The following is a 26,804-nucleotide window of genomic DNA, read 5'->3' on the forward strand; positions in this document are numbered from 1 at the left end:
GGCTGTGGAGCTTCTGTCATCTCGTTTTTATTTGGTAAGATTTTGTATTATTTAGATTTCATAGACGAGCCTAAATGTTTCAAATATAATCCACATGCAAACATATAATATCAAATATACAAAGTGTAGATTGTGCAGAGTCGAGTCTCAGGTCTGATCTGGTTCTGGTCTGGTTCCTGTTTTGTCCAGTTCATTAAGTTTACTAAGTTACACATTCCAAGACCAGACTGTGGTAAAAATAAAGATTTTCAACAATAATGGTGCACGGTTAGGAAAGTTAATAAATTCAAGTTATGGAAATTAGATTTTTCACAAGTTCAGACCAAATACTCCACATGAAATCAACACAATCTGACCTCGCACACGTCCTGGATCTTATTCTTTGCTCTTAGTTCATTTTATAATGTTTTACAGAAGTATCGGATCGGGACTCGGTATCGGCAGATACTCAAAATGAAAGGACTCGGACTTGGACTCGGGGGCAAAAAAATGTGATCGGCCCTGTGACCCTACTTAAAGGTGTATTGTGTAACTTTTCTAGTGGAGAATCTGTCACCTGCTTGTTTCTCTGCCTGGAATGTTCCACAGTGTGACTTTAAACAGCTCTATGTTACATTTATTCAATCACAGGCGGTTTTAAAGCTCAAAAATACTTAGAAAAACAAGCATTCTGACTGTGAGCAGGGTCGCCTATCCACAGATCTGACCTGTAACTCTGTCCGGTTTGGTCTCCATGGAGATAGAAATGCTGCTCTCAAATGTAGTGAAGTGAAAGTCAAAAGTAAACACTGAGTGCGTTTACATGCACATCAATAACCCGGTTATGATCGGGTTTTTTGAGTATCCCGGTTTCTTGATGGTGCATGTAAACGCAGTAACCCGGTTATGGCAGTATCCCGGTTATTAGAAACCGGGTTACTGTAGCTGGTTTATTCTGATAGTAACCGGGATACTGTGACATGTAAACGCAGTATCCCGGTTACTGCAACATAAAGTTGAGTCACATGCGTCCAAAAGACACTTTCCAGTCTTTTCACCACAACAGTAGCGACTAGGGGTGTGCAAAAATATAATATCGATATATCGTATCGTTTAATGTGATGATACAGTATCGATATCGTGGGCTACTGTATCGATATATCAGCAAGAGTATTTTTACGTGTGTTTTACTAAATTATTTTGTTACACAGCTACAGTTTTGTGGCTTGTGGAGTGAAAGGAAACTCATTTATGCGACACATTTGACATTTTCACGGTTTTGATGATTAAAATGTTTGTGTTTCATATGAACTTTGCACAAGAAGAAGTGGTTTAACAAAGACTTTTAGTATCACAGCCACGATTTAGACTTTATTTTTTATTGAACCGTATCGAATCGATTTGAAATATATCATATCAAATCGAAAGTGCACTGTATCGAGGTATGTATCGTATCGGCAACTTCTTAATGATACCAGCCCTAGTAGCGACATAAATAAACTGACCAAATGAGTAAAATGACTGTAAAATTAAGAGCTGCGCTAAACCTGCACATGTACAATCTGCACTCGTTTGATCTGCACTCGTGTGACGCTGAAAAGCTAAAACATGAACTATCTCCTGTACAACACACACACAGAACAGACTCACCATCATCAGCGCCTCTTCTGTCACAAAAACAACACACATAATCCACTGAGTCGTGTCATTTAGTCCAAAAGAAACTGAACCACATCAGCGGCACAAGGAGCAGCTGTTTTTATGGATGAGTTTCCCCCATCAACCCCAAACATGCTCCAGGTCTCCAGAACAGTTGATAGTCACGGTCAGTTAAATACAATCAATCAATCAACCTGTCCAGGGACGACAGGTGGAATTTAGCACTGATGCTACAACCTGATGTACAATGCATCTCTCCTGTTAAGGTAAAATGCAAAAATTGTGCGCTGTCTCAAATAAATAAATAAATAAATAATTAAATAAAATTAGCAATGCAGTCTTAAGTTTCGTTTCTGTAAAACGTAAATAAATGTGATCAGAGCTGAATTATCTGATCAAACAGGCTGATGTGGATCTACAGTGTTTATGGTTTATATGTTGTAAAGTTGAGTTTATTTATGCAGAAGATTTTAATGAAGAATCTGCTGGTTTGATGTGTGCAGTGGATTGTGGGAGATCTCGTAGCTCCTGAGCTTCTGACGCTAAAGGAGCTCACGGTTTGTATTTTTCCTGGTTTATGAAATTGATTTAAGTTAATTTTTGCGCCTGCGCATTTGTAAGATTATGTCAAGAAACCGGGATACTCCATTTGATCATGTACACGTGGATATGAGTGTCCCGGTTTCTCAGTGCTCATGTAAACACAGTAACACGAATACTGACAGAACCGGGATATGGATAATAACCGGGAAACTGATGTGCATGTAAACGCACTCACTGTAAAATGTATAAAAGTAAAGTACCGATACCTCAAACTACTACTACTTACTACTTTTACTTTGTTGTGTTCCAAAAAAGTGAAAATACTAATGTTACGACCAGTGTTGGGAGTAACGCGTTATAAAAGTAACGAATTACAGTAATGCATTGCTTTTTGCTGTAACGCAGTAATGTTCGGCATTACAGGGGAAAAAATAGTAATATTTTACTCGGTACAAATGTGAGTAACGCGCGTTACAATGTTTTTTTAACCTGGATTGAAGTGGTGGGTTTTTCTTCATACAAATTCTCTAAAATCACCTCGATATCAGCAGCGGTGAAACGCCGGAGATGCTCCTCATAGACCTTCAGGTGACCGCGGGCGAAAGGACTGACAAAGAACTCCACAGTTTCTGGTTTAGACCTGGTTTAGACCTGGGTCAGTTCTGGTTTAGACCTGGTTTACACTCGTCCCTCCCTCTATCGCAGTTCACTTTTCGCGGTCTCGCTGTTTCGCAGATTTTTTTTTTTTTTTTTGTGCAATTTTGCATGCCCTTTTTTTTTTTTTTTTTACATTGTATGAATGTGTATTGTGTTCCTCCCGCTGCGTCCTGACTGGCCAAGTGACTCCTGTCTCCTGTACAGTACAGAATGTGTTCAGCTGCCAAATTTAAATACATGTTCAATCTGTATCAGTGTGATTCTGAAGTGTTGTACTGTTGCAAGTTTTCTCCCCGACAAAACCCACAACGTCGACAAAACGTTCTGCACTGACAAAGGCTCCTGCGCTCACACCCAAAAGGCAGAGGAAGATGTAACCATTCACACAAAAAGTTGGACTTCTGGACACGCTGAAGGAAGGTAGAAGTTACGCGCTGTAACAGACTCTTGCACCGGGTCTTGTACCTGCAAATAGTTGCTGAAATCAGGGCCGCGAGCCCGAGCAGCAGAGTGTCTGTAAAGAGCGATCGGGCGACAGCCGCTCTTACCTCCGTGAGGTGTGGAGCAGAGCCGCTCCTTTCTCCTGCGTCACCTTCAAGCCCGTCCCCACAGTGAGTCCTGTTTTAGTCCTAGTTCAGTTCTGGTTTAGTCCTAGTTCAGTTCTGGTTTAGTCCTGGTTAGACCTGGTTTAGTCCTGGTTCAGTCCATATACAGTGCAAAAGTTATTTTGGTGAGAGTAACTTAAAGTAATGCAATAGTAATGTAATGCCTTACATTTTAAATGCAGTAATATTGTAATGTAACGAATTACTTTGAAATGACAGTAATAGGTAATAAATAACACATTACAGTTTCAAAGTAACTTGCCCAACAGTGTTTATGACGTCGCTTCATTCAGAAAGTTTAATCTGTGGGATCTGAGTGAAACTAAAACTTAAGTGGTTTAACTGACAACAATAATGTTTGAAAGTCGGACTGACGTCATCAACGGGAGGGAGGGGAGTCGAAAACTGTACGCAAGTAAAGTACCAAATTATGTGCGTGAAAAAAAAGAAAAAACACCCAAGAATGAAAAATAAATCAAAAAGTAAAAATATACTGGCAAAGTAAAAAAAGAAAAGCCATTTTGAACGGAAGTCAATGGGACAAAAATGTACCTAAGGACCACGGGTGTGAGTATTTTGATTATAAAGTTAATGTCGTCTTGAAACAAACACAGAAATTAAAAATACACCGCAAAATACACAAACTGGCCAATTTTGGTGCTGTTTGGTGCAATATCGCCAAAGTTATGCAAAAAAACAAAGGTTGAGATGAACAAAAATGAAAATAATTATAACTTTTTTATTTTCAGTTTATTTTATTTTACTACTACAACTACTATGAATAAATAAAAATAAAAATTAAAATTAAATACAATTTATTTGTTTATAGCAAACGACAATGTCACCGGATTCAGACCAGGTCTGTTTAGTCCTGGTTTAGTCCTGGTTTAGTTTTGGTTTAGTCCTGGTTTAGACCTGGTTTATTCCTGGTTTAGACCTGGTTTAGTTTCCTGGTTTAGTCCTGGTTTAGACCTGGTTTTTCCTGGTTTAGACCTGGTTTAGTCCTGGTTTAGACCTGGTTTAGTTCTGGTTTAGTCCTGGTTTAGTTTTGGTTTAGTCCTGGTTTAGTTTCCTGGTTTAGACCTGGTTTAGTCCTGGTTTTAGTCCTGGTTTAGTTTTGGTTTAGACCTGGTTTAGTCCTGGTTTAGTTTCCTGGTTTAGACCTGGATTTAGTCCTGGTTTAAGTCCTGGTTTAGTTTTCCTGGTTTAGACCTGGTTTAGACCTGGTTTAGTCCTGGTTTAGTCCTGGTTTAGACCTGGTTTAGTCCTGGTTTAGACCTGGTTTAGTCCTGGTTTTAGTCCTGGTTTAGACCTGGTTTAGTCCTGGTTTTAGACCTGGTTTAGTCCTGGTTTAGACCTGGTTTAGACTGGTTTAGTTTCCTGGTTTAGACCTGGTTTAGTTTCCTGGTTTAGTCCTGGTTTAGTTCCTGGTTTTAGACCTGGTTTAGTCCTGGTTTGGACCTGGTTTAGTCCTGGTTTAGTCTGGTTTAGACCTGGTTTAGTCCTGGTTTAGTTCTGGTTTAGTTTTCTGGTTTAGACCTGGTTTAGTCCTGGTTTAGACCTGGTTTAGACCTGGTTTAGACCTGGTTTAGTCAATATTAAATACTTGTTATTTAACACAAAAACACAGTGACTTTTCTATTTTAAACTTTTTTAACATCTCATTTTTGTCATTTCTTTTAAAAACTTTGTCATTTTTTTCATTCATATTTTTCCACCTTTGACAGAAACACATTCTTAAGTTTCTGTAAAAGCCGTATTCTGGTCGGAGCAACACTGACCTCTGCTGGTTGTCGTTGGAAAAGTATTTTATTATATTTAAACAAAGGCTGAAGAAGGAAAAGGAAGTTCACAAACACATCAACAGGACTTGGAAATTCTCCATACGTGCGTTTACAGTCACATCCAGAGATAAGAACAGGTAGTACAAATACACACAAATGTACACAAATATATCATATACGGCAGCGTCACTGGGATTTTTTTTTTTTAATGTATGCTGGTTTCTATGGAGACGTCATGTTCCGCAGTGTGACATTAAACAAGTATCTTTACTTTACACTTTTAGTCAATTACAGCTGGTTTTAAAGCTCAAAAATACCTCGAAAAACAACGTTCTGCGTGTGAGCGGCGTCGCCTCTCCGCAGATCTGACCCGTAACTTGGTCCGGTTTGGTCTCCGTGGTGATAGCAGCAGTAGTAGTGCTCGTAGTTGTAGTAATTATAGTATTATGCTGTCAGTGTTGGGGAGTAACAGATTACATGTACCTGGAGTTATGTAATCAGAGTACAAATGATGAGTAACTGTATTCAGTTACAGTTACTGTTTCAGTGAGTGGGAATTGGATTACAGTTACTTTGTTGAAATAAATGGATTACACATGGCGGGATTTTCCTCTTTTCACATTTTGGGCTAAACCAGGACTAAACCAGGACTAAACCAGGTCTAAACCAGGACTAAATTTAAACCAGGACTAAACCAGGACTAAACCAGGTCTAAAACCAGGTCTAAACCAGGACTAAACCAGGACTAAATTTAGACTAAACCAGGACTAAACCAGGTCTAAACCAGGACTAAACCAGGTCTAAACCAGGTCTAAACCAGGACTAAACCAGGTCTAAAACCAGGTCTAAACCAGGACTAAACCAGGACTAAATTTAGACTAAACCAGGACTAAACCAGGTCTAAACCAGGTCTAAACCAGGACTAAACCAGGTCTAAACCAGGACTAAACCAGGACTAAACCAGGTCTAAACCAGGTCTAAAACCAGGTCTAAACCAGGACTAAACCAGGACTAAATTTAGACTAAACCAGGACTAAACCAGGTCTAAACCAGGACTAAACCAGGACTAAACCTCTAAACCAGGTCTAAACCAGGACTAAACCAGGATCTAAACCAGGTCTAAACCAGGACTAAACCAGGACTAAACCAGGACTAAACCAGGACTCTAAACCAGGTCTAAACCAGGTCTAAACCAGGACTAAACCAGGTCTAAACCAGGACTAAACCAGGACTAAACCAGGTCTAAACCAGGACTAAAACCAGGTCTAAACCAGGTCTAAACCAGGACTAAACCAGGACTAAATCCTGCTGTGTGGACGTGTTTCTTCTTCTTCTATCAATAATATTTTTAATTTGGTTCAGTAAAGTCTGGACTTTTTATTTTCTTTTATCAGACAAAACATTTTAATGTTGAAGATTTCCTCGTCTTTGCTTCTCTACAGCAAATCAAGTAATCCAAAGTATTCAGATTACATTACTCACTTTAAGTAATTTAATGGATTCTGTTACAAACTACATTCTGGTGTATGTAATCTGTAATCTGTAGGGGATTACATTTTAAAAGTCACCTTCCCAACACTGTGTACTGTATATTCGCAGTATTATGCACTAGTTTACTACAATACAACTTTCATTTTTAGTTGCACTTTCTGTCCTACAAATTGAAATTAAATTGTTTCTATGGCGACGGTTATTGTTCTGCCTGGAATGTTCCGCAGTGTGACATTAAACAAGTCTCTTTACTGTAGGTTTTTAGTCAATTACAGGTGGTTTTAGAGCTCAAAAATACCTCAAAAAACAACATTTTGACTGTGAGTGGGGTCGCCTCTCCGCAGATCTGACCCGTAACTTGGCCCGGTTTGGTCGCCATGAAGATAAAAAAGGTTTTATAATGCCATATTGTGAAACATTCCAGACAAAGCAATAACATCTCCATGAAGAAAAGCATTTTACGACGGAAGTACAAGTACAATTTTGGAAGCTGTACTTTTACTCGAGTACAAATGTGCAGTACTCTTTCCTCGACTGGTATTACTTTTACGTTATTCTTTTATTTTTATTCATTTAAGGAGGCAAAGTCGTAAAAGAAGAAAAAGTTGCCCTTGGTCCAGTGGTGGAAGAAGTAAAAGTACAGATACTGGAGTAAAAAAAAAAAAAAACTCAAGTAAAAGTATCACATGATGTAAAAGTATTAAAGTACCTGTTTAAAAATATACTTAAAGAGGAAAAAGTAAAAGTATTTCTGGCAGACTTTGTGAACGGGGTCGCCTCTGCACAGATGTAACCCATAACTTGGTCTGGTTTGGTTTCCATGGAGACAGCAGTAGTAGTAGAAGTACTCGTAGTCGTAGTAATCGTAACATTTTACTATATATTTTCGCAGTAGTATGCTCTAGTTTATTACAATACAACTTTGCATTTTCAGTTCTTACAAGTAAATCTTTTTTTGAATCTTGGCTCACTGTGTAACTTTCTTGGTTTTGGGGTCCGCCACCTGCTTGTTTCTATGGATACGTCATTACTCTGCCTGGAATGTTCCGCAGTATGACTTTAAACATCTCTTTGTACTTTTACATTTATTCAGTTACAGCTGGTTTTAAAGCTCAAAAATACCAAGAAAAACAACATTCTGACTGTGAGTGGGGGTCGCATCTCCACAGATCTGACCCGTAACTTGGTCTGGTTTGGTTTCCATGGAGACAGCAGTAGTAGTAGTAGTACTCGTAGTCGTAGTAATCGTAACATTATACTGTATATTCGCAGTAGTATGCTCTAGTTTACTTCAATACAACTTTGAAAACATCTTTGCATTTTGAGTTTTTACAAGTTTATCTCTTTTGAAACTTGGAGCACTTTTTGGTTTTGGGGTCCGCCACCTGCTTGTTTCTATGGATACGTCATTCCTCTGCTTGGAATGTTCCGCAGTATGACATTAAACAGCTTTCTTTACTTTTGATTTTTAGTCAATTACAGGTGGTTTTAAAGCTTAAAAATACCTCAAAAAACAGACATTCTGACTGTGAGCGGCGTCGCCTCTCCACAGATCTGACCTGGATCTTGGTCTGGTTTGGTCTCCATGGAGACAGCAGTAGTAGTAGTACTCGTAGTTGTAGTAATCGTAATATTATACTGTATATTTGCAGTAGTATGCATTAGATTACTACAATACAACTTTCATTTTTAGTTGCACTTTCTTACAAGTCATTGTGTTCTGCAAATTGAAATGAAATGGTTTCCATGGATATGACATTTGTGCCGGGAATGTTCCACAGTGTGACTTTAAACACCTGTCTACACTTTCTACTTTACATTTATTCAATTACAGGTGGTTTTAAAGCTCAAAAATATCTCGAAAAACAACATTGTGACTGTGAGCGGCGTCGCCTCTCCGCAGATCTGGCCTGTAACTTGGTCTGGTTTGGTCTCCATGGAGACAGCAGTAGTAGTAGTACTCATAGACGTAGTAATTATAATATTATACTGTATTTTTGCAGTAGAATTTGCCAGTTTACAGCAATAAAACTTTGAAAACAGAGCTGTCATTTTTGCATTTTTACTTCTTACAAGTTTATCTTTTTTGAAACGTGGAGCATTTTTTTGGTTTTGGGGTCCGTTTCTATGGATACGTCATTGCTCTGCCTGGAATGTTCCACAGTATGACATTAAACAAGTCTCTTTACTTTAGATTTTAATTCAGTTATAAGTTGTTTTAAAGCTCAAAATTACCACAAAAAACAACATTGTGACTGTGAGCGGCGTCGCCTCTGCACAGATCTGACCCTTAACTTGGTCTGGTTTGGTTTCCATGGAGATAGCAGTAGTACTAGTACTCGTAGCCATAGTAATCGTAACATTACACTGTATATTTGCAGTAGAATTTGCTAGTTTACTACAATACAACTTTGAAAACATCTTTGCATTTTGAATTTTTGCAAGTTAATCTCTTTTGAAACTTGGCTCACTGTGTAACTTTTTTGATTTTGTGGTCGGCCACCTGCTTGTTTCTATGGATACGTCATTACTTTGCTTGGAATGTTCCGCAATATGACATTAAACGCTTTTTCTACTTTACTTTTATTCAATTACACGTGGTTTTAAAGCTCAAAAATAGCTCAAAAAACAAGCATTCTGACTGTGATCGGGAGTCGCCTCTCCACAGATCTGACCTGTAACTTGGTCTGGTTTGGTCTCCATGGAGACAGCAGTAGTAGTAGTACTCGTAGTCGCAGTAATCGTAACATTATACTGTATATTCACAGTAGTATGCACTAGTTTACTTCAATACAACTTTGAAAACAGTCTTTGCATTTAGATTTTTTACAAGTTAATCTCTTTTGAAACTTGGAGCATTTTCTTGGTTTTGCTGCTTGTTTCTATGGATACGTCATTGCTCTGCCTGGAATGTTCCACAGTATGACTTTAAACAACTCTCTACTTTACATTTATTCAATTGCAACTTGGTTTTAAAGCTCAAAAATAGCTCAAAAAAACCAGACATTCTGACTGTGATCGGGGGTCGCCTCTCCAGAGATCTGACCTGTAACTTGGTCTGGTTTGGTCTCCATGGAGACAGCAGTAGTAGTAGTACTCGTAGTAGTAGTAATCGTAACATAGTACTGTATATTCGCAGTAGTATGTGCTAGATTACTACAATACAGCTTTGAAAACTTTGCTGTCATCTTTGCATTTTTAGTTCTTACAAGTTCATCTTTTTTGAAACTTGGAGCATTTTTTTTTGGTTTTGTGGTCCGCCACCTGCTTGTTTCCATGGATACATCATTGCTCTACTTGGAATGTTCCGCAGTATGACATTAAACAACTTTCTTTACTTTAGATTTATTCAATTACAGGTGGTTTTATAGCTCAAAAATACCAAGAAAAACAAGCATTCTGACTGTGAGTGATATCGCCTCTCCACAGATCTGACCTATAACTTGGTCTGGTTTGGTCTCCATGGTGACAGCAGTAGTAGCAGTACTCATAGTCGTAGTAATCGTAACATTACACTATATATTCGCAGCAGTATTTGCGAGTTTACTGCAATACAACTTCGAAAACAGAGCATTTTTAGTTCTCACAAGTTTGGTTTTGGGGTCCGTCACCTGCTTGTTTCTATGGATACGTCATTGCTCTGCCTGGAATGTTCCACAGTGAGACTTTAAACAGCTCTACTTTACATTTATTCCATTACAGCTGGTTTTATAGCTCAAAAATACCAAGAAAAACAACACTCTGACTCCACAAATCTGACTTGTAACTCGGTCTGGTTTGGTCTTTATGAAAATAGAAAGGCTTAATGCCGCACTGTGAAACATTCTAGACAAACTAATAACATCTCCAGGAAGAAAATAAAAGCATTTGACGGTCCCTTCACCAGAAAATGCGCTTTAAAACCAAACATGCCCGTTGTAAAACACACAGAGTGACACAGAGACAGGACTCACCGCGGCCGTCTGGTCCGTGCAGTTGGAGCTTTTTAAGGAAACTGAGCGAGAGGGAGGCATTCTGAGCGCCGGGCTGCGAGGATGGGGATTTCCCACTGTGACCCTGGTTTAGCACAACCGAGCAACTGTCAGCGGGCCTCACAGGGCTGCGGAGAACTGAGCGCACGCTTTAAAATACGACAAACGGACTAAAATACCGTCTCCAAATCGTGGAAAACTAAAAAAAAAAACACTCAAAAGTTCATTTCAAAGGTGCATTGTGTCGCTTTTGTGGTAGAGAGTGCGTCAAATGCTTTTCTGCATGGTCTGGAATGCTTCGCAATATGGCTTTAAACCTTTCTGTCTTCACGGAGACCAATCCGGAGCAAGCTACCAAGTCAGATCTGTGGAGAGGCGACCCCGCTCACAGTCAGAACGTCTGTTTTTCGAGGCGTTTTTGAGCTCTAAAACCAGCTTTTGTGATGGAATAAATGTAAAGTAGAGCTGTTTAAAAGTCAGGCTGTGGAACATTCCAGGCATACCAATGACATAGCCATAGAAACAAACACGTAGCGGACCCCCTACCAACCGACAAGTTACACAATGAAGCATTAAAGGTCCCCAAACATGACGCAAACTTGACTTTTGTGAGCTTCAAGTCGTGTTTTAATATTGTTTCCTCGTCAAAAACAGACCTGGAGTTGTGTTTCGTTTCATTCACACGTTTAATTAATTCTTTATTATCAGTCTGCTGACATCTCCAAACCTCAAAACGCTCTGTTCCACCTTGTGACGTCATCAAGAGGTACAGTAGTTTTCAAGTTAACAGCTCATTTTTACGCTTAGTTCCGCAGAAATCGTCAATTCCAAATCTGAAATCATCCAAATTATTCTATTCAAGTGAAGCTGTATGAAGTTTAAAAACACACTGGAGCACTTCCTGTATCACCACATGACATCACAAGGTGGAACTCAGCCTAAGTGTGCAGGGTTTGTGTGTTAAACGCACGCGAATGAAACAAAAAAAAAAAACACAACTCCAGGTCTTTTTGCGACGAGAAAACAGCATTCTAACTTAGATCAGAACGTAGAGCAGTGTAGAAGGGAGTTTTGCCAACAACTAGCATGCTAACAGCACACTTTTACATGCACACACAGAGTCATTTCGCTCGAACCGTATTAAAACATTGTTCCCTCATCGTGATTTGACTCTAAGTTGTGTTTTCAGTGAAGTCTGAGTCGTCTTGAATTGTCGCATTTGAGGTTTGAATGCTCGGGAAAAAAATCCTCGTTTCACCTACCCCCTATCCCCGCCCGCTATTTTTATAAGCATTCAGAAGATTCAGGCTCGGAGGTCACGCTTTTGAAACTTTAAAGAAGCGTAAATGAAAACGTGCTAAAGTGAAATGAGACCGTGAAGACGCAGGGTTTCTCAGTTCTGCAGTTTTGAACAGGAAGTCCGTGGAGGTGTTGGACTTTCACACAGAGACATCGCGCTGGGGGGGCTCTGCATGTGTCTGTATTGGGCGAATGTTTAGGAGTTACCATGGAGACACAGTGCACACATTTGCAAACATTGAGAAAAAAGAAAAAAACTTAAGATTGTCTCAAGAAACGACTCAAAATGGATTAAAAGGGCACATTTTCAGGAGTCTGTGATCAGTCCGAGGGTTCATGGTTCTGTTTTAGAGTTTAATTTTTTACAAAAATGTGAAAGTGACAAACTGAAAAACTGTTGGTTAATACTGGGTAACTTGAGATGGTAATTTTATGTGTGAAGGGAGACTAAACCAGGACTGGACCAGTGGCACTAGTGGAGTATACATATATATATATTCGCCGCAGTCGTCGAGCCGATCTCCTCCGCTGATGTTTTAGGTCATAAAAACACTAAAGTCTCTCTCTGTCTGGTCTGCCATAGTTTCAGGAAAAGAGCAAGACCGTGCACTTGTTTCCAGAGCAGTGGACGTGCATCAAGTATTTTTCTCCCGTTGGTCCACGGCGTCAAAGACGAGCGTCAGGGGCGTCTAAATAGAGGCGTCCAGGGCATTTTTTGATGCTCTGGTCTGAACACACATTAAGGCTGTGCAATTCATTGAATTTTGATCACGATTTTGATTCATATAATCGAGCTGAAATGATTTACGTGCCGGCGAACGTACACGCTGTGAGTAATGTGCGTAACGGGAGGGACGGTACTGATCATCTCCATGAACTCACGGAGGAGCGACTCGAGCAGGACTCACATCTGTCTCACTTTTTAATAAATATTTCTACCGCTGGACTTATTTTCTCCACTAAAGCGTTCACTCTGCTCCACATGTAAACAAACAACGCCGTGTGATGACATCGTCGGTTCAGTTGTTTTGGTGTGAGTGCGAAACATAGAACCCACAGGAACTGACATGGTTTTAAAGTCCTAGTGTGAGTCACCCTAAAGCTTAACAAGGTTTATTTGGGGATTTAAAAAAAATATATATAAATAAGTATATTTATTTTTTAAATATAGAGATAGTCTATTCTATTCTACACATTTTAGTATATTTATTTATTTTAGGCATATTTTTTAGGATTTCCAGTGTTTCCTCTGTAGGAGCCTCTGCATCGGGAGCGGAGGTCGGCTGTGGCTGCCGGGTTCTGTCCCGTGGGCTCCTGGTGGAGAGTTGGTGCTTAGGCTTCATCTCTCCCCTGGCTCCTGTGGTGGTTCCTGGTGGTGGTGGACGTCTCTCTGCTCCTGGTGTAGAAGCTCCTCTGATGGTGCTTTTCTCAACTGGTTCGCCTGTACTCAGCCTCACATTTTACTATAGGGGATTTTATGTATTTTACTATCTTAGGGTGTGTGTGTGCGCCGCGTGCGTGTGTGTGTGTGTGTGTGTGTGTGTGTGTGCGCGTGCGTGCGTGTGTGCTTGTGTGTGTGCGTATGTGTGCGAGTGGGTGTGTGTGTCTGGGTTGTTTGGTTGTGTGGAGTTGGGCAGGTGTGGGGTTGGATAAGTGGGTGGGTGGATGGAAATGCGGGATTGTTTTTAATCACTGTAAAGCACTTTGTGTTACGTTTTTGTATGAAAAGCGCTTTATAAATAAAGTTTGATTGATTGATTGAGTAGAACAGCTGGATATGTAGTTTGTTTTGGATACATTTATGTTTCTGCCTTATTTCATGTTCAAAGTGTATTTTATTCATTTTATGTTTTAAACATATTATTTATTTTATTGCAAAACTAGTCAGGCTGGTGCCACCTAGTGCCTCCGCTCAATTTCATTTCTCTCCAGCGACTAGGTCAGGAATAAGAATACACGAGACTATTTGCACGAACCGCTGAAGTTGTAGACCGCGCACCGGCCAATCACTGAAGAGCTGTGAAGCCATGATGTCAAACTCGTCGCTCCTGTCTGGGTCCCTTTTGTGGTACAAAAATCCCTTGGTCCACTTCTTTATACAGTTTATAGTGTCAAAGACCGGGTCCACTGGAAACAGAGGCACAGGAAGACAGTCAGTAAAGACTACGACACACTACAGGATTTTCTGGTCTTAAACAATGATTAGACAAAAAGCGCACACCACAGACACAAGGAGAATCTTATGAGATTTAAAATCTCCGATCACAAATACTGCAGGATATAAAGTTGTGAGTGCGATTGCGTCAGCTGTTTCCTGTCTACACTAAAACGGCTCACTTTGAGACAAGTGTTCAAAAGATCAGACGCTGCACTTCTAGTTTAGATACAAGTCAAAACTGTGTTATTATTTGTGAAATATGGTGCAAAACTTCACGTACATGATTTTAAAGCATAAAAGATTGGAAATAAAGTCCACAGAAAATAGAGTCTCAGTCTCTAATCTGCAGCTTCACCTCAATCCGTGCTCTGTGTGGATGTAAACAGACACACGTGAGGAACTACTCCCACCTTTTTACTTTTAAAGAAAGCCTCAAACTGGATTCACAGCATGGTTTTGTGGACTGGGGTCATTATTTGCGGAGGACAATTTCTATGGAAAATGTGGATGAGACGCTGAACTTTAAAATTACAACTTTACGAGAGGTGAGTAATAAAGTCTTCTCATTATTTTCGCTATTTTCTGAGTTTGTATCTTGCGTCTCTGTGTCCGTCACTCCATCTGACGCCCTCTTTTATCGGCTTTTATCGTGGCATTGCTGATGTTTGGTGGTTACGATCTGACAGAGCAGCTCAGAGTCACACTGACAACACACACACGAGGAGCAACGGCTAAAAAATCTTATTCGAAGACGCAAAGTTGGGTCACGTCTTCCTGAACTCTTGGAGAAGCAAATCGCAGCCAAAATCGGGCAAATTCTACTGTAGTGTGTGGCAACCTTAAGTTTGAGAAATGAGCAGAGCAAGTTTCTATAAGCTGTGGAAAACAAAAATACAAAAACACATCGGAGCTTCACGGGTAAAATGCTGATGCAGAGCGGAGAAGAGAGGTCGTGTAGTTCTTAAATCCTTCGGGGAGCTCGTCTGAAAGGTTCTTGGACACGCCTACCGCATACAAGTCTGTCACCAAAACAGTTTGGAGACCCCTGACGTCTGGAGACCCCGGACGATTTAGACGATTAAAGCGGCAGCAGCTGGAGCTCATGACTCCGACCGCAGACTGGACACGGGCCCCTCGGCACCGACACACACAGGATTAGAGCGTCAGTGTTACAATGTCGTTCCCCTCATCAAAATAAACTGGCCAGAGCTCCGTGTCAGAACCTGATCTCGTCTCATCTCCGAAGCCGAGCAGAGTCTGGAACATAGACTGTAAATATAAATGGACATCGCGAAATCTCTAGACGCCACGTTCTTAACACGAAGTGAACATGCGAGCGCGCTTCCGGCTCCATCGACTCTGGTTCCAATTGACTTTACCATCGTTTTTTTGGACTATAAAGTTTTAGAACATCACACTTTTTGGAGTTTTTTACCGTTTACTGTTGACCAAAACGTATTCTAAACTTTTGATTGATGGAAGTGTCCACCTTTGGCAGATTTAACAGCTGAACACACTCGTGGCTCGTTCGTTTTACAACAGAAATCAAATATTGTTCAGAAAGTTCTTCCCAAGTCTGTCGCAGAAGTTCCCATAAATGTGTGGCGCTTGTAGGTTGCTTCACTCTTCTGTCCAGTTCATCCCAAACCAGGTCGTTAAGGTTACTTTTACACTGAAACGAATCACCATATCATTACAACCATTTGCGTCCAGACACGTCGTTTCTGTGTCCGCAAGTCTTCCCTATCCACACAGCTTTGTGCACATTTGTTTACCTTTTACAGAAACAAAACTTAAAACCATATGGCTCATTTTCATAAACTAAGCGCTCAAAAAACAGCTCACTCCTTGTGCTCTGACACGGTTCAGCTTCTAAAGGACACGACTCAGTGGAATATGAGTGTTTTTCTTTGACAGAGGGGTGTTCTGCTGATGGTGAGTCTGTTCTGTGTAAGTAGTTGTAGCTCCGCTGTTTCCCGTTTCTCTCTGGTTTGTTTAAACTGTTTTATCCACAATATTGTCATATGTCACGAACCCAGAGAATCAGGAAGACACAACTCACAATGACACAGTGACATGGTCCAATAAGGACGCGACTAAAGCTTGTACATCGGAGTATCAGAGTTTTCAGGCGTCCACACAGTGCCGGATCAGATCTGTACTCACATGAATTTGTGGGAGCTGGCGGCACCAGATCATTTCGTCTCTAGAGCCGTTTTCAGTCAGATTAGTGTGAACGAACACTGTATACACAACGAAAACAACTCGAATATGAACTAGTGTGGACGGGGTTTAAGTCTGGACACTGTGCTGGACACTCCAAGTTTTCAAGTTTACCATTTTGTTCTTTTTTCCTGAGGTAGTTTTGGCAGAGCTCGGACTTGTGTTTTGTTCTTTTATCTTTTTTTTTAAACCTCTGTCTGTTCAGTTCTTACCTTTGTACCATTTCAAGCTCTTCGTTGGACTTGCACGACTTGAATTGGAATAAATAACTGGAAAAATTAGGATGTTCTAAAACTTTTGACCGGTAGTGTAAGGCGCATCGGATTATAAGGCGCATTAAGTGAAACAAAACTTTAATCAAATCATTCACAATAACTCTCAACATTGTTCAGTTGTGAAACATAAAACATAAAACAGTACACTCACTTTTTCAGTTCATTCCTCTTCCACAAACCCATCAAATTCTTCATCTTCCGTGTCTGAGTTTAACAGTTTGGCGATTTTGGCGTGAAGCCCGGATCCCTCTTGTCATTATCCGAGTCTCGTTGCTGTTACTTCGCTGTTCAGTGATGATTCAGGACTTAGTGAAAGCTCGGAATGATCCCTCAGCGCAGGAGTCCATGATCCATCGGCAAATCAAGAGGTGCGGCTTCATAATTTACCAAAGTCGTACTGATTTTTGAGCGCCGCGTACCATATAAAATCTGTTCGAGGTCAGTAAGCGAAACAAGAATTAGATTTTAACTGCACTTTATAGTCCGAAAATACGGTAAATGTTTTGTGTAATACAGGACCTTCAAAGAGATAATTCTGGTGACAGGATGTAAACAGCAGTGTAACTAAAAATAAAACGTAATTTTGGTGGTAACTATTTAAGGAAACAGGACACATCTGTCGTTCCACTTCAGACCAAAGCAACAAGAACAAACCCAGCCCGATTATGAAAACTGTACATGACCAAGAAATATGGTGTTAGTGTTTTGGAAAATGTTCTGCGCCTTCGTAGTTCACCAACTTTTCCACTCTGGAGGGTGGTTTCACATTTTTGCATTTTTAAATCCCCAAAACGCCGTCACCGTCTAAACAAAAGGCACTTCTGATAAAAATATTTTGTCATAATTACACTGAAACTACTCTGGAACTAACACCCTACTATTTACAGTCTCTGTTTGTTAGCTCGGCCTATTCATCTGCACTGAGTGTGGGGTCGTACTACACCATCTATTTGAAGTAGTTGGTGACATCACACATGACTAACCCAGATTACAGTCAAGTGTTTCTGGTTACTAACCCTTTAGGTGCTTCCAAAAGGTAAAAAAAAAGGAGCTGTTGACCTGAAAACTATACCGCTTCATGACATCACAAGGTGGAACAGAGCATTTTGAGCTTTGGAGATGTTGACAGACTAATAATAAATGTTTAAAACACAACTCCAGATCAGTTTTTGATGCGATAACAACATTATAACATGATTTAAAGCTCATAACAGTGCATGTTTTGTGTAATACAGGTGTCAGGACTTCTGGTGACAGGATGTAAACAGTGGAAAAACTAAAAATAAAATGTAAGTTTGGTGGTAACTATTTAAGAAAACAGGACACATCTGTCATTCCACTTTAAACCAGACTAACAAGAAAAAAACTCAACCCGTTATGTGTGTGGTTTCAGATTTTTGCGTTTTTAAGCCCCAAAAACGCCATCACTGTCCAAACGAAAGGCACTTCCGATAAAATATTTTGTCGTAACTACACTGAAACTACTCCGGAACTCACACCCTACTGTTTACAGCACAGTGCAGTAGTGTTTGTTAGCTCGACCTGTTCATGTGCGTACTGAGTGTGGGGCAAGTATCTGAAGAAGCTGGTGACATCACACATGACTAACCCAGATTACAGTCAGGTGTTTCTGGGTACAAACCCTTAAAGTGCCTCCAAAAAAGGAGCTGTTGACCTGAAAACTACCGTTTCATGACATCACAAGTTGGAACAGAGAATTTTGAGCTTTGGAGATGTAGACAGACGAATAATAAATGTTTAAAACACAACTCCAGGTCTGTTTTTGACGATGAGATAAAAACATTATAACATGACTTAAAGCTCACAAGAGTAATTTTTTGTGTATTATAGGAACTTTAAACAGATAATAATTCTGGTGACAGGATGTAAACAGCAGTGAAACTAAAAATTAAATGTAAGTTTGATGGTAATTATTTAAGGAAACAGGACACATCTGTTGTTCTACTTTAAACCATAGTAGCAAGATTACTCATCAGCCCAGTATGAAGACGGTATGTGACATATTTGGAAATTGTTTTTAAAAAATGGGTCTGGTCAACAATAAAAATGCTCTGGTTCCGTATCTGGGGATTTACCGTTTGTTTCATGTTAAAGTACAGTGTAATCAAGAAGAAGTACTTTTTTTGTTCATAGTACATTTAGTTCTACTCCAAATCATCTACTATAGGTCTAACAGTTTAAACTATGGCCTGGGGGTTCAAATCCGGCCCTCAGAACTGTTTTTATCGGCCCTCAAGGCTTCAGGAGCCCCCCCCCACCAGGTCTAAACCAGGACTAAACAAGATCTAAACCAGGACTAAAATCAGGTCTAAACTAGATCTTAACCATGTGTAAAACAGGTCTAAACCAGGACTAAACCAGGTCTAAACTAGATCTAAACCAGGACTAAACCAGGTCTAAACCAGGACTAAACCAGGTTTAAACCAGGACTAAACAAGATCTAAACCAGGACTAAACTCAGGTCTAAACTAGATCTTAACCATGTGTAAAACAGGTCTAAACCAGGACTAAACCAGGTCTAAAGTAGCTCTAAACTAGATGTAAACCAGGTCTAAACTAGATCTAAACCAGGACTAAACCAGGTCTAAACTAGATCTAAACCAGGACTAAACCAGGTCTAAACCAGGACTAAACCAGGTCTAAACCAGGACTAAAACCAGGTCTAAACTAGATCTAAACCAGGACTAAACCAGGTCTAAACCAGGACTAAACCAGGTCTAAACCAGGACTAAACTAGATCTAAACCAGGACTAAAACCAGGTCTAAACTAGATCTAAACCAGGACTAAACCAGGTCTAAACCAGGACTAAACCAGGTCTAAACCAGGACTAAACTAGATCTAAACCAGGACTAAAACCAGGTCTAAACTAGATCTAAACCAGGACTAAACCAGGTCTAAACCAGGACTAAACCAGGTCTAAACCAGGACTAAACTAGATCTAAACCAGGACTAAAACCAGGTCTAAACTAGATCTAAACTAGATCTAAACCAGGTCTAAACTAGATCTAAACCAGGACTAAACCAGGACTAAACCAGGTCTAAACCAGGACTAAACTAGATCTAAACCAGGACTAAAACAGGATTTAACAGGACTAAATCCTGCTGCGTGGACGTGTCTCCTCTTCTTCTATCAATAATATTTTTAATTTGGTTCATTAAAAACTGGGGTTTTTACTTTCTTTTATCAGACAAAACATCTTATATTGCGATTTCCTCGTCTTTGCTTCTCTACAGCAAATCAAGTAATCCAAAGTATTCAGATTACATTACTCACTTTAAGTAATTTAATGGATTACGTTACAAACTACATTTCGGTGTGTGTAATCTGTAATCTGTAGGGGATTACATTTTAAAAGTGACCCTCCCAACACTGCACACAGCAACCTACATTTGGTTTGTCAATTAAAAATGAACATAATCGACGGAATTCTTAATGATAAATGATCGATTAGCAGCTTCATGTTAATCCTAGATCCACGTGTAACCGCACAGACCATAGACGTATACATGAACGGACAACGTGCCAAACCAAGAATCCGTCCATATATTCGCCGCATTGTTTTATTCGCCGCAGGGGTCAAAGTGTGAGAAAAAAAGTACCGTATTTTCCAGGCTATTAGACGCGCTCTCAAGAATCCAGAACCATCAAAAAACGGCCGGGCGCCACAATCCAGAGCGCCCTGTACACGAATCCACCCAGTACGACTTTAGTAAATTACAAAGCCACAACACACACGGAGCAGACAGCGACCGCGCGGCGAAAAACACACTCATCGCTCCACGCCGACGAGGAACGGAACGGAGGAATGAACCGAAAAAGCGAGCGCCAAACAAAGACCCACTGACCCTTCCAACTGTTGTGTTTCCTTTAAAGTCCGGTGCGGTTTATTTGTGAAAAAAGTTCGAAAATAGACCATTTAATTATAATCCAGAGCCGAAACTATGGTAGCGGCTTATAGTCCGGAATTTACTTTACTTAATGACGCACTCGTTTCACAATTTTATTATTACTAACCACCACAAACTGAGAATGTCCCAGTTTTTGATTTTGAAATTCTGGTCATTCAGGTAGAACAGAACATTTTGAGGTTTGGAGATGTAAACAGACGAATAATAAAGAGTTACTCAAACGTGTGAATGAAACAAAACACAACTCCATGTCTGATTTTTGTTGCTTTTGAACACGATTTAAATCTCACAAGAGTCAGTTTTGTGTCATACAGGAGCTTTAAAATAGAAAAAGAAAATGACAGAATATTCTGGTAAAAAGCTGCACTGTATTTTCGATGCACGTTTGCCAAAAATTCTTGACCGAAATATAATTACTTTACATTTTTAACGATCCGAGCGTAACATTTACAAACCAAATGTGTGGTGTGTGTGTGTGTGTGCAGATGCCTGTTTGCTCGGGCCGACGCTGAAGCTCGCCGCGTTTGGCTCGGCGCAGGGGATTTCCTCGGCACATTTGCAGTCTTCCTCTTTTAAACTCAAAACAACAGCTGCAGTGCAAACTACACACACACACACACACACACACACACACACACACACACACACACATACACACACACACACACACAACACACACTACACACAACACAGCACGCACAATGCACACACACAACACACATCACACACAACACACTCAACACACTTAACACACTTAACACACAACACACTCCGCACGGTTCAGTGTGTGCAGCATTAACACACAGGAGAGGGCGAAGTGTCTATTGCCCCTTGACCAGAGGGTTCAGAGTCTGATGCACGGATGGTTCACCTGTACATGTATGCAGACATTTAGAGATGTTTCATCTGAACATATGTGTGTATATATATATTATATTATTTTTTAAATGATGGAAATGTCCGGGTTTTCATTACCTTTCATTGAGGTCATTAAATTGAGCGTCTGTCATAGCGTCTGTGACTCAGAAGGAGCGAGACACAAACAGTTGGTCAGTCTGTAACATGCCGAAGGGCAAATGTGCATTTAACAATGACTTGTACAAGAAATTCTCAATTTTCCGTCCCGGTCGGGACAAGTGGGTTGTGAGGTGAGAACAGCAGTAGCAGTAGTAGTATTAGGCTCCACCCCCCGTAAGGTGTCCGGGTTTTCACAAATGGAAATATGGTCACCCTAGTGGTTACGATTTGATATAATCCATAATCAACAAATAATAAAAACAAATAACAAATAATAATCAATAACAAATAATCCATTTGTTAGTGCACAAAGTTCAAAATAACACATTTACACTGGTCTAAGGATATTTAGAGACGTTTAACAATGGATATATAATAAGGACTAGACTAGTGGTCGCTCCAGGTATTGCAGCTCCCAGGAGCTTCAGCCCAGAAACAGTTCTCTTCTTCTCTCAATTCTCTTCTATAACACAGTGTATTTTTTCTGAAATCAAAATGTCCGTGTTCTGACAAAGCATCCAGCTTTCACAAAGGTCGGATTTTCTGGGATTCTTACACAGATCTCTTGGCATCCGTGGTCTAAAGTCACTCAACGTCATTTTATCAAAGCTTTGTCAGAGTAATCTGCAAGCGAAGATGCACCGCATATGGACTGAACAAGGCCCAGGACTAAAAAAACTAACTGAATCAGGACTAAACCAAGACTAAACCAGGTCTAAACCAGGGACACTAATATAACCTTGTCCACGAAAACAGCGTTACTCCAGTACCAAGATGGCGGCTTTGTTGACACATTTGTTCCAATAAACAGCGGCCGTCAATGCCAGATCTCTCATTCTATATCTACGGGATTCTTATATTGATAATGTGATCTATTTACAACTTTTAAATCATCAAAGCACCTAAAAGTTATCTTAATAAAACTTTTACAAACACAGAAAAATAAAACCCTGAGAACAGTTTCATGGTTCTTTTATTCTCCATATTTGAACAGCTACAGTCACAGTTACGTTGGGTTGGAGGCACTGCGTTTTTTTTTTTTTTTTTTATTGGCTGCATAGCTAAACAAGAATGAACAAACATATAAAAGTTAGGATTGTACAAAAAAAACAAAACAAACGGGACGTGATAAAGCTCTTATTGTGAAAGGCCACTCGTCGCTTCCTTTTGGCAGCAGCACTGGTTTAAACGGGGGCTTTTATTGTGACGGGTTCAGTCTTCTCCTCCGCACAGGATCAGCAGAGTTTTACGGTAGTCTCCCGAAGTGTCTCCCTGGAAACACACAAAAAATAATACGCGTTGTTAAGAGAAAAAGGTCTAAAACTATTCCAAGTACTACGTGACATCACTCAAGACTGCCCGATACAAACGCCCGGCTGCAGGGGCGGAGTTTGAGGTGCGGAGACCTGTCAATCACACGGTTATCCTTATACCTCCAGACCCACCACACTCTCCGATTTAACCCCCTCTGTGATGTCATCAAGCGGTAATACAGGAAGTGCTCCGCTGTGTTTTTAAACTCCACGCTAACCTTCACTAGAATCATGCCGATGTTTCTACTGAACTAAAAAGTTAGCCGTTTTAGTTTGAAAATTACTGCTGAATGACATCACAAGGTGGAACAGAGCGTTTTGAGCTTTGGAGATGTAGACAGACTGATAATAAAGTGTTACTCAAACATGTAAAGAAAGCAAAACACAACTCCCGGTCTATTTTTGAGGAGGTAACAACATAATAATATGAGTAAAAGCTCTCAAAAGTACCGTATTTTCCAGATTATAAAGCGCAACACATTATAAGACGGAATACCAATAATGTTGAATTTGTACATGAGTTGCACCGAATTATGAGGAGCATTAAGTGAAACAAACGGACGACACTTGAGACTAGTGACGGGCAAATGAGTCGGAGCTCGTCTCGCAGCAGCCGCTCACGTGACCAAAGTGTGGAAGTGTCGGTCCCTCCCCCGACTGCTTCGCTCTGCGCGTCGATCGCTCCGGTGCATCGAAGCGTTTCATTGGCTCGACGAATGTTCCGCTCTGCGATTGGTTCAGAGCTTCAGAGTGTTCAGCGCACTTCCGTGGTTTGACGAGCGCTAAACTGCTACAGCAGAAGTGGCAAACTTTTTGACTCAAAGGGATCTAAAATTTGAGGGAAGGGCCGAACCAGGAGCAAATGGATGGAGTTTTTTGGTAATTCACTTCATAAGAGAAAAAAACAATCTCATGTTATTGAAATATAATTAAAAAAACATTACAAAACATTACAACAAAATATGTGTCTTTCAAGTCCCATAATATTTACTATTTATTGAAATGGCTTTTAAAACACTGAAAATTATTATTATTATTCAAGTTCAGCGGGCCGGATTAAAAAGATTAAAGGGCCGCATACAGCCCCTGGGCCTTAGTTTGCCCACCCCTGTGCTACAGTATAAAAGATGCACCAATATTTCTTAAAAATGTTGGGTAGTGAGGAGTATTGTGTGACGCTAGTGGCGACTTTTGGCATTTGTTTCATTTTCGATGGCGTCTGCAAGTGGAAAAAAGTGATGCATAGTTTGGGATCATTTTGAACTACAACCTCTTTTCTTATTTACAGCTGCTATTTATGTTGCTCTTTACATATTATTTTAAATCATCATTATTATTGTTGTTGTTGGTACGGTGTCGCTCTGCACACAAGTTTTGTCTTACACTAACAATACTTCATCGATTCTGAGACACCTGAGGCCAATGGTTAAATTTGTCCACTAGAGGTCAGTGTTTCTCCGAGGCCTCAGACACGTCCAACCATTTGCGACAATATTGCGACTGAGGTGTCGATGCTTCACGAGGCTCCGTTCGCCCGTCACTACTTGAGTCTGATCCTTAGTCCAGGCGTCCACGATCCATCGGCAGATCGTGGTGTAATTCGTCCGGTGTTTTCTCCCCGTCTCGGTAAATATGGGTGGATCATTTAAGTTTGTTTTTTTTATTTCCTACGAGGACGACTCAAATATACACTAAGTACTAATGTGTTTAATGCAGCTTTGAGCACATTTGCTTACGTTTTACAGAAACAAAACTTAAAACCACATGACTCATTTGCATAAACTATAAGTGCTAAAAAAAACAAAAAAAAAACAGCTCGTTCCTTGTGCGCTGTGAGTTTCTGTCGGACTTCAGTGCGGCTTCGTAGTTTACCAAAGTCGTACTAAAACATTTTGACAGATTTGTGAGCGCCGTGTACCGCATAAAATCGGTTCGAGGTCACTAAACACAACCAGAATTAATACATAAGGTGCATTGTCGATTTTTGAGAAAATTAAAGGATTTTAAGTGCGCCTTATAGTCTGAAAAATACAGTAAATTTTTTATGTAATACAGGACCTTTGAAGAGATAATTCTAGTGTCAGGATGTAAACAGCAGTGAAACTAAAAATAAAACTTTTTTAAAATTTTGGTGATAACTATTTAAGGAAACAGGACACATCTGTCGTTCCACTTCAGACCAAAGTGACAAGAACAAACCCAACCCGTTATGAAAACTGTAATGAGGAAATATGGTGTTAGTGTTTTGGAAAATGTTCTGCAAAACACATCATTTCAGTTCCTGTGTCATCTCCATGCAGTTTCCATGTTATTACTGTTAAATAAAACGCAGAGCAAAACTTAGAGTTTAGAATATATGTCAGTACTGTCAGCAAGTCTAAATATAGACAGTTTTTTTTTTTATTGTCATCATGGTTGAGTACGGAGTCTGTTTGTAAGTATTGCAACATTTCACACCAACGTCTTCAGTCGAGCTCCGTCTGAAACAATCCACTAATCAATAAATATTTTATGTTTATAAAAGCGTCTGATTAAACAGAAACACAGAATAAAGATTCAGAGACTAAACCAGAACTAAACCAGAACTAAACCAGAACTAAACCAGGACTAAACCAGGAACTAAACCAGAACTAAACCAGAACTAAACCAGGACTAAACCAGGACTAAACCAGAACTAAACCAGAACTAAACCAGGACTAAACCAGGACTAAACCAGAACTAAACCAGGACTAAACCAGAACTAAACCAGACTAAACCAGGACTAAACCAGAACTAAACCAACTAAACCAGGACTAAACCAGGACTAAACCAGAACTAAACCAGAACTAAACCAGGACTAAACCAGACTAAACCAGAACTAAACCAGAACTAAACCAGGACTAAACCAGAACTAAACCAGACTAAACCAAGACTAAACCAGGACTAAACCAGGACTAAACCAGAACTAAACCAGGACTAAACCAAGACTAAACCAGGACTAAACCAGGACTAAACCAGAACTAAACCAGGACTAAACCAGGACTAAACCAGAACTAAACCAGGACTAAACCAAGACTAAACCAGAACTAAACCAGGACTAAACCAGACTAAACCAGACTAAACCAGGACTAAACCAGACTAAACCAGGACTAAACCAGAACTAAACCAGGACTAAACCAGGACTAAACCAGAACTAAAACCAGGACTAAACCAGAACTAAACCAGAACTAAACCAGGACTAAACCAGGACTAAACCAGAACTAAACCAGGACTAAACCAGGACTAAACCAGGACTAAACCAAGACTAAACCAGAACTAAACAAGAACTAAACCAGGACTAAACCAGAACTAAACTAAACCAGACTAAACCAACTAAACCAGAAACCAGACTAACCAAACTAAACCAGACTAAACCAGAACTAAACCAGACTAAACCAGAACTAAACCAGACTAAACCAGACTAAACCAGAACTAAACCAGACTAAACCAGAACTAAACCAGGACTAAACCAGAACTAAACCAGGACTAAACCAGAACTAAACCAGGACTAAACCAGAACTAAACCAGACTAAACCAGACTAAACCAGACTAAACCAGAACTAAACCAGACTAAACCAGAACTAAACCAGACTAAACCAGACTAAACCAGGACTAAACCAGGACTAAACCAGACTAAACCAGGACTAAACCAGGACTAAACCAGGACTAAACCAAGACTAAACCAGAACTAAACAGAACTAAACCAGGACTAAACCAAGACTAAACCAGAACTAAACCAGGACTAAACCAGAACTAAACCAGACTAAACCAGAACTAAACCAGAACTAAACCAAGACTAAACCAAACTAAACCAGAACTAAACCAGAACTAAACCAGGACTAAACCAGAACTAAACCAGAACTAAACAGGACTAAACCAGA

General features: G+C 40.0%; 2 protein-coding genes across 2 annotated transcripts in view; both read right to left on the reverse strand.

Annotated features, from left to right (window-relative positions):
• tnip1 (TNFAIP3 interacting protein 1) overlaps positions 1 to 10,783 on the reverse strand; it is a 72,476-nt gene extending 61,693 nt beyond the window's left edge. Inside the window, exon 1 of the mRNA XM_055160139.1 lies at positions 10,672 to 10,783. The gene's annotated coding sequence lies outside the window, so the exon portion shown is untranslated. The remainder of the gene's footprint in view (positions 1 to 10,671) is intronic.
• Positions 10,784 to 22,547: 11,764 nt separating this feature from the next.
• anxa6 (annexin A6) overlaps positions 22,548 to 26,804 on the reverse strand; it is a 61,042-nt gene continuing 56,785 nt past the window's right edge. The window contains 1 exon segment of the mRNA XM_055160072.1: positions 22,548 to 22,864. Within this exon segment, the coding sequence (XP_055016047.1) occupies positions 22,805 to 22,864 (60 nt within the window). The 3' untranslated portion in view covers positions 22,548 to 22,804.

Source organism: Boleophthalmus pectinirostris, unplaced genomic scaffold (genome assembly GCF_026225935.1).
Source record: "Boleophthalmus pectinirostris isolate CB_2022bp ecotype Guang Dong unplaced genomic scaffold, ASM2622593v1 HiC_scaffold_3, whole genome shotgun sequence".
Lineage (NCBI taxonomy): Eukaryota > Metazoa > Chordata > Actinopteri > Gobiiformes > Gobiidae > Boleophthalmus > Boleophthalmus pectinirostris.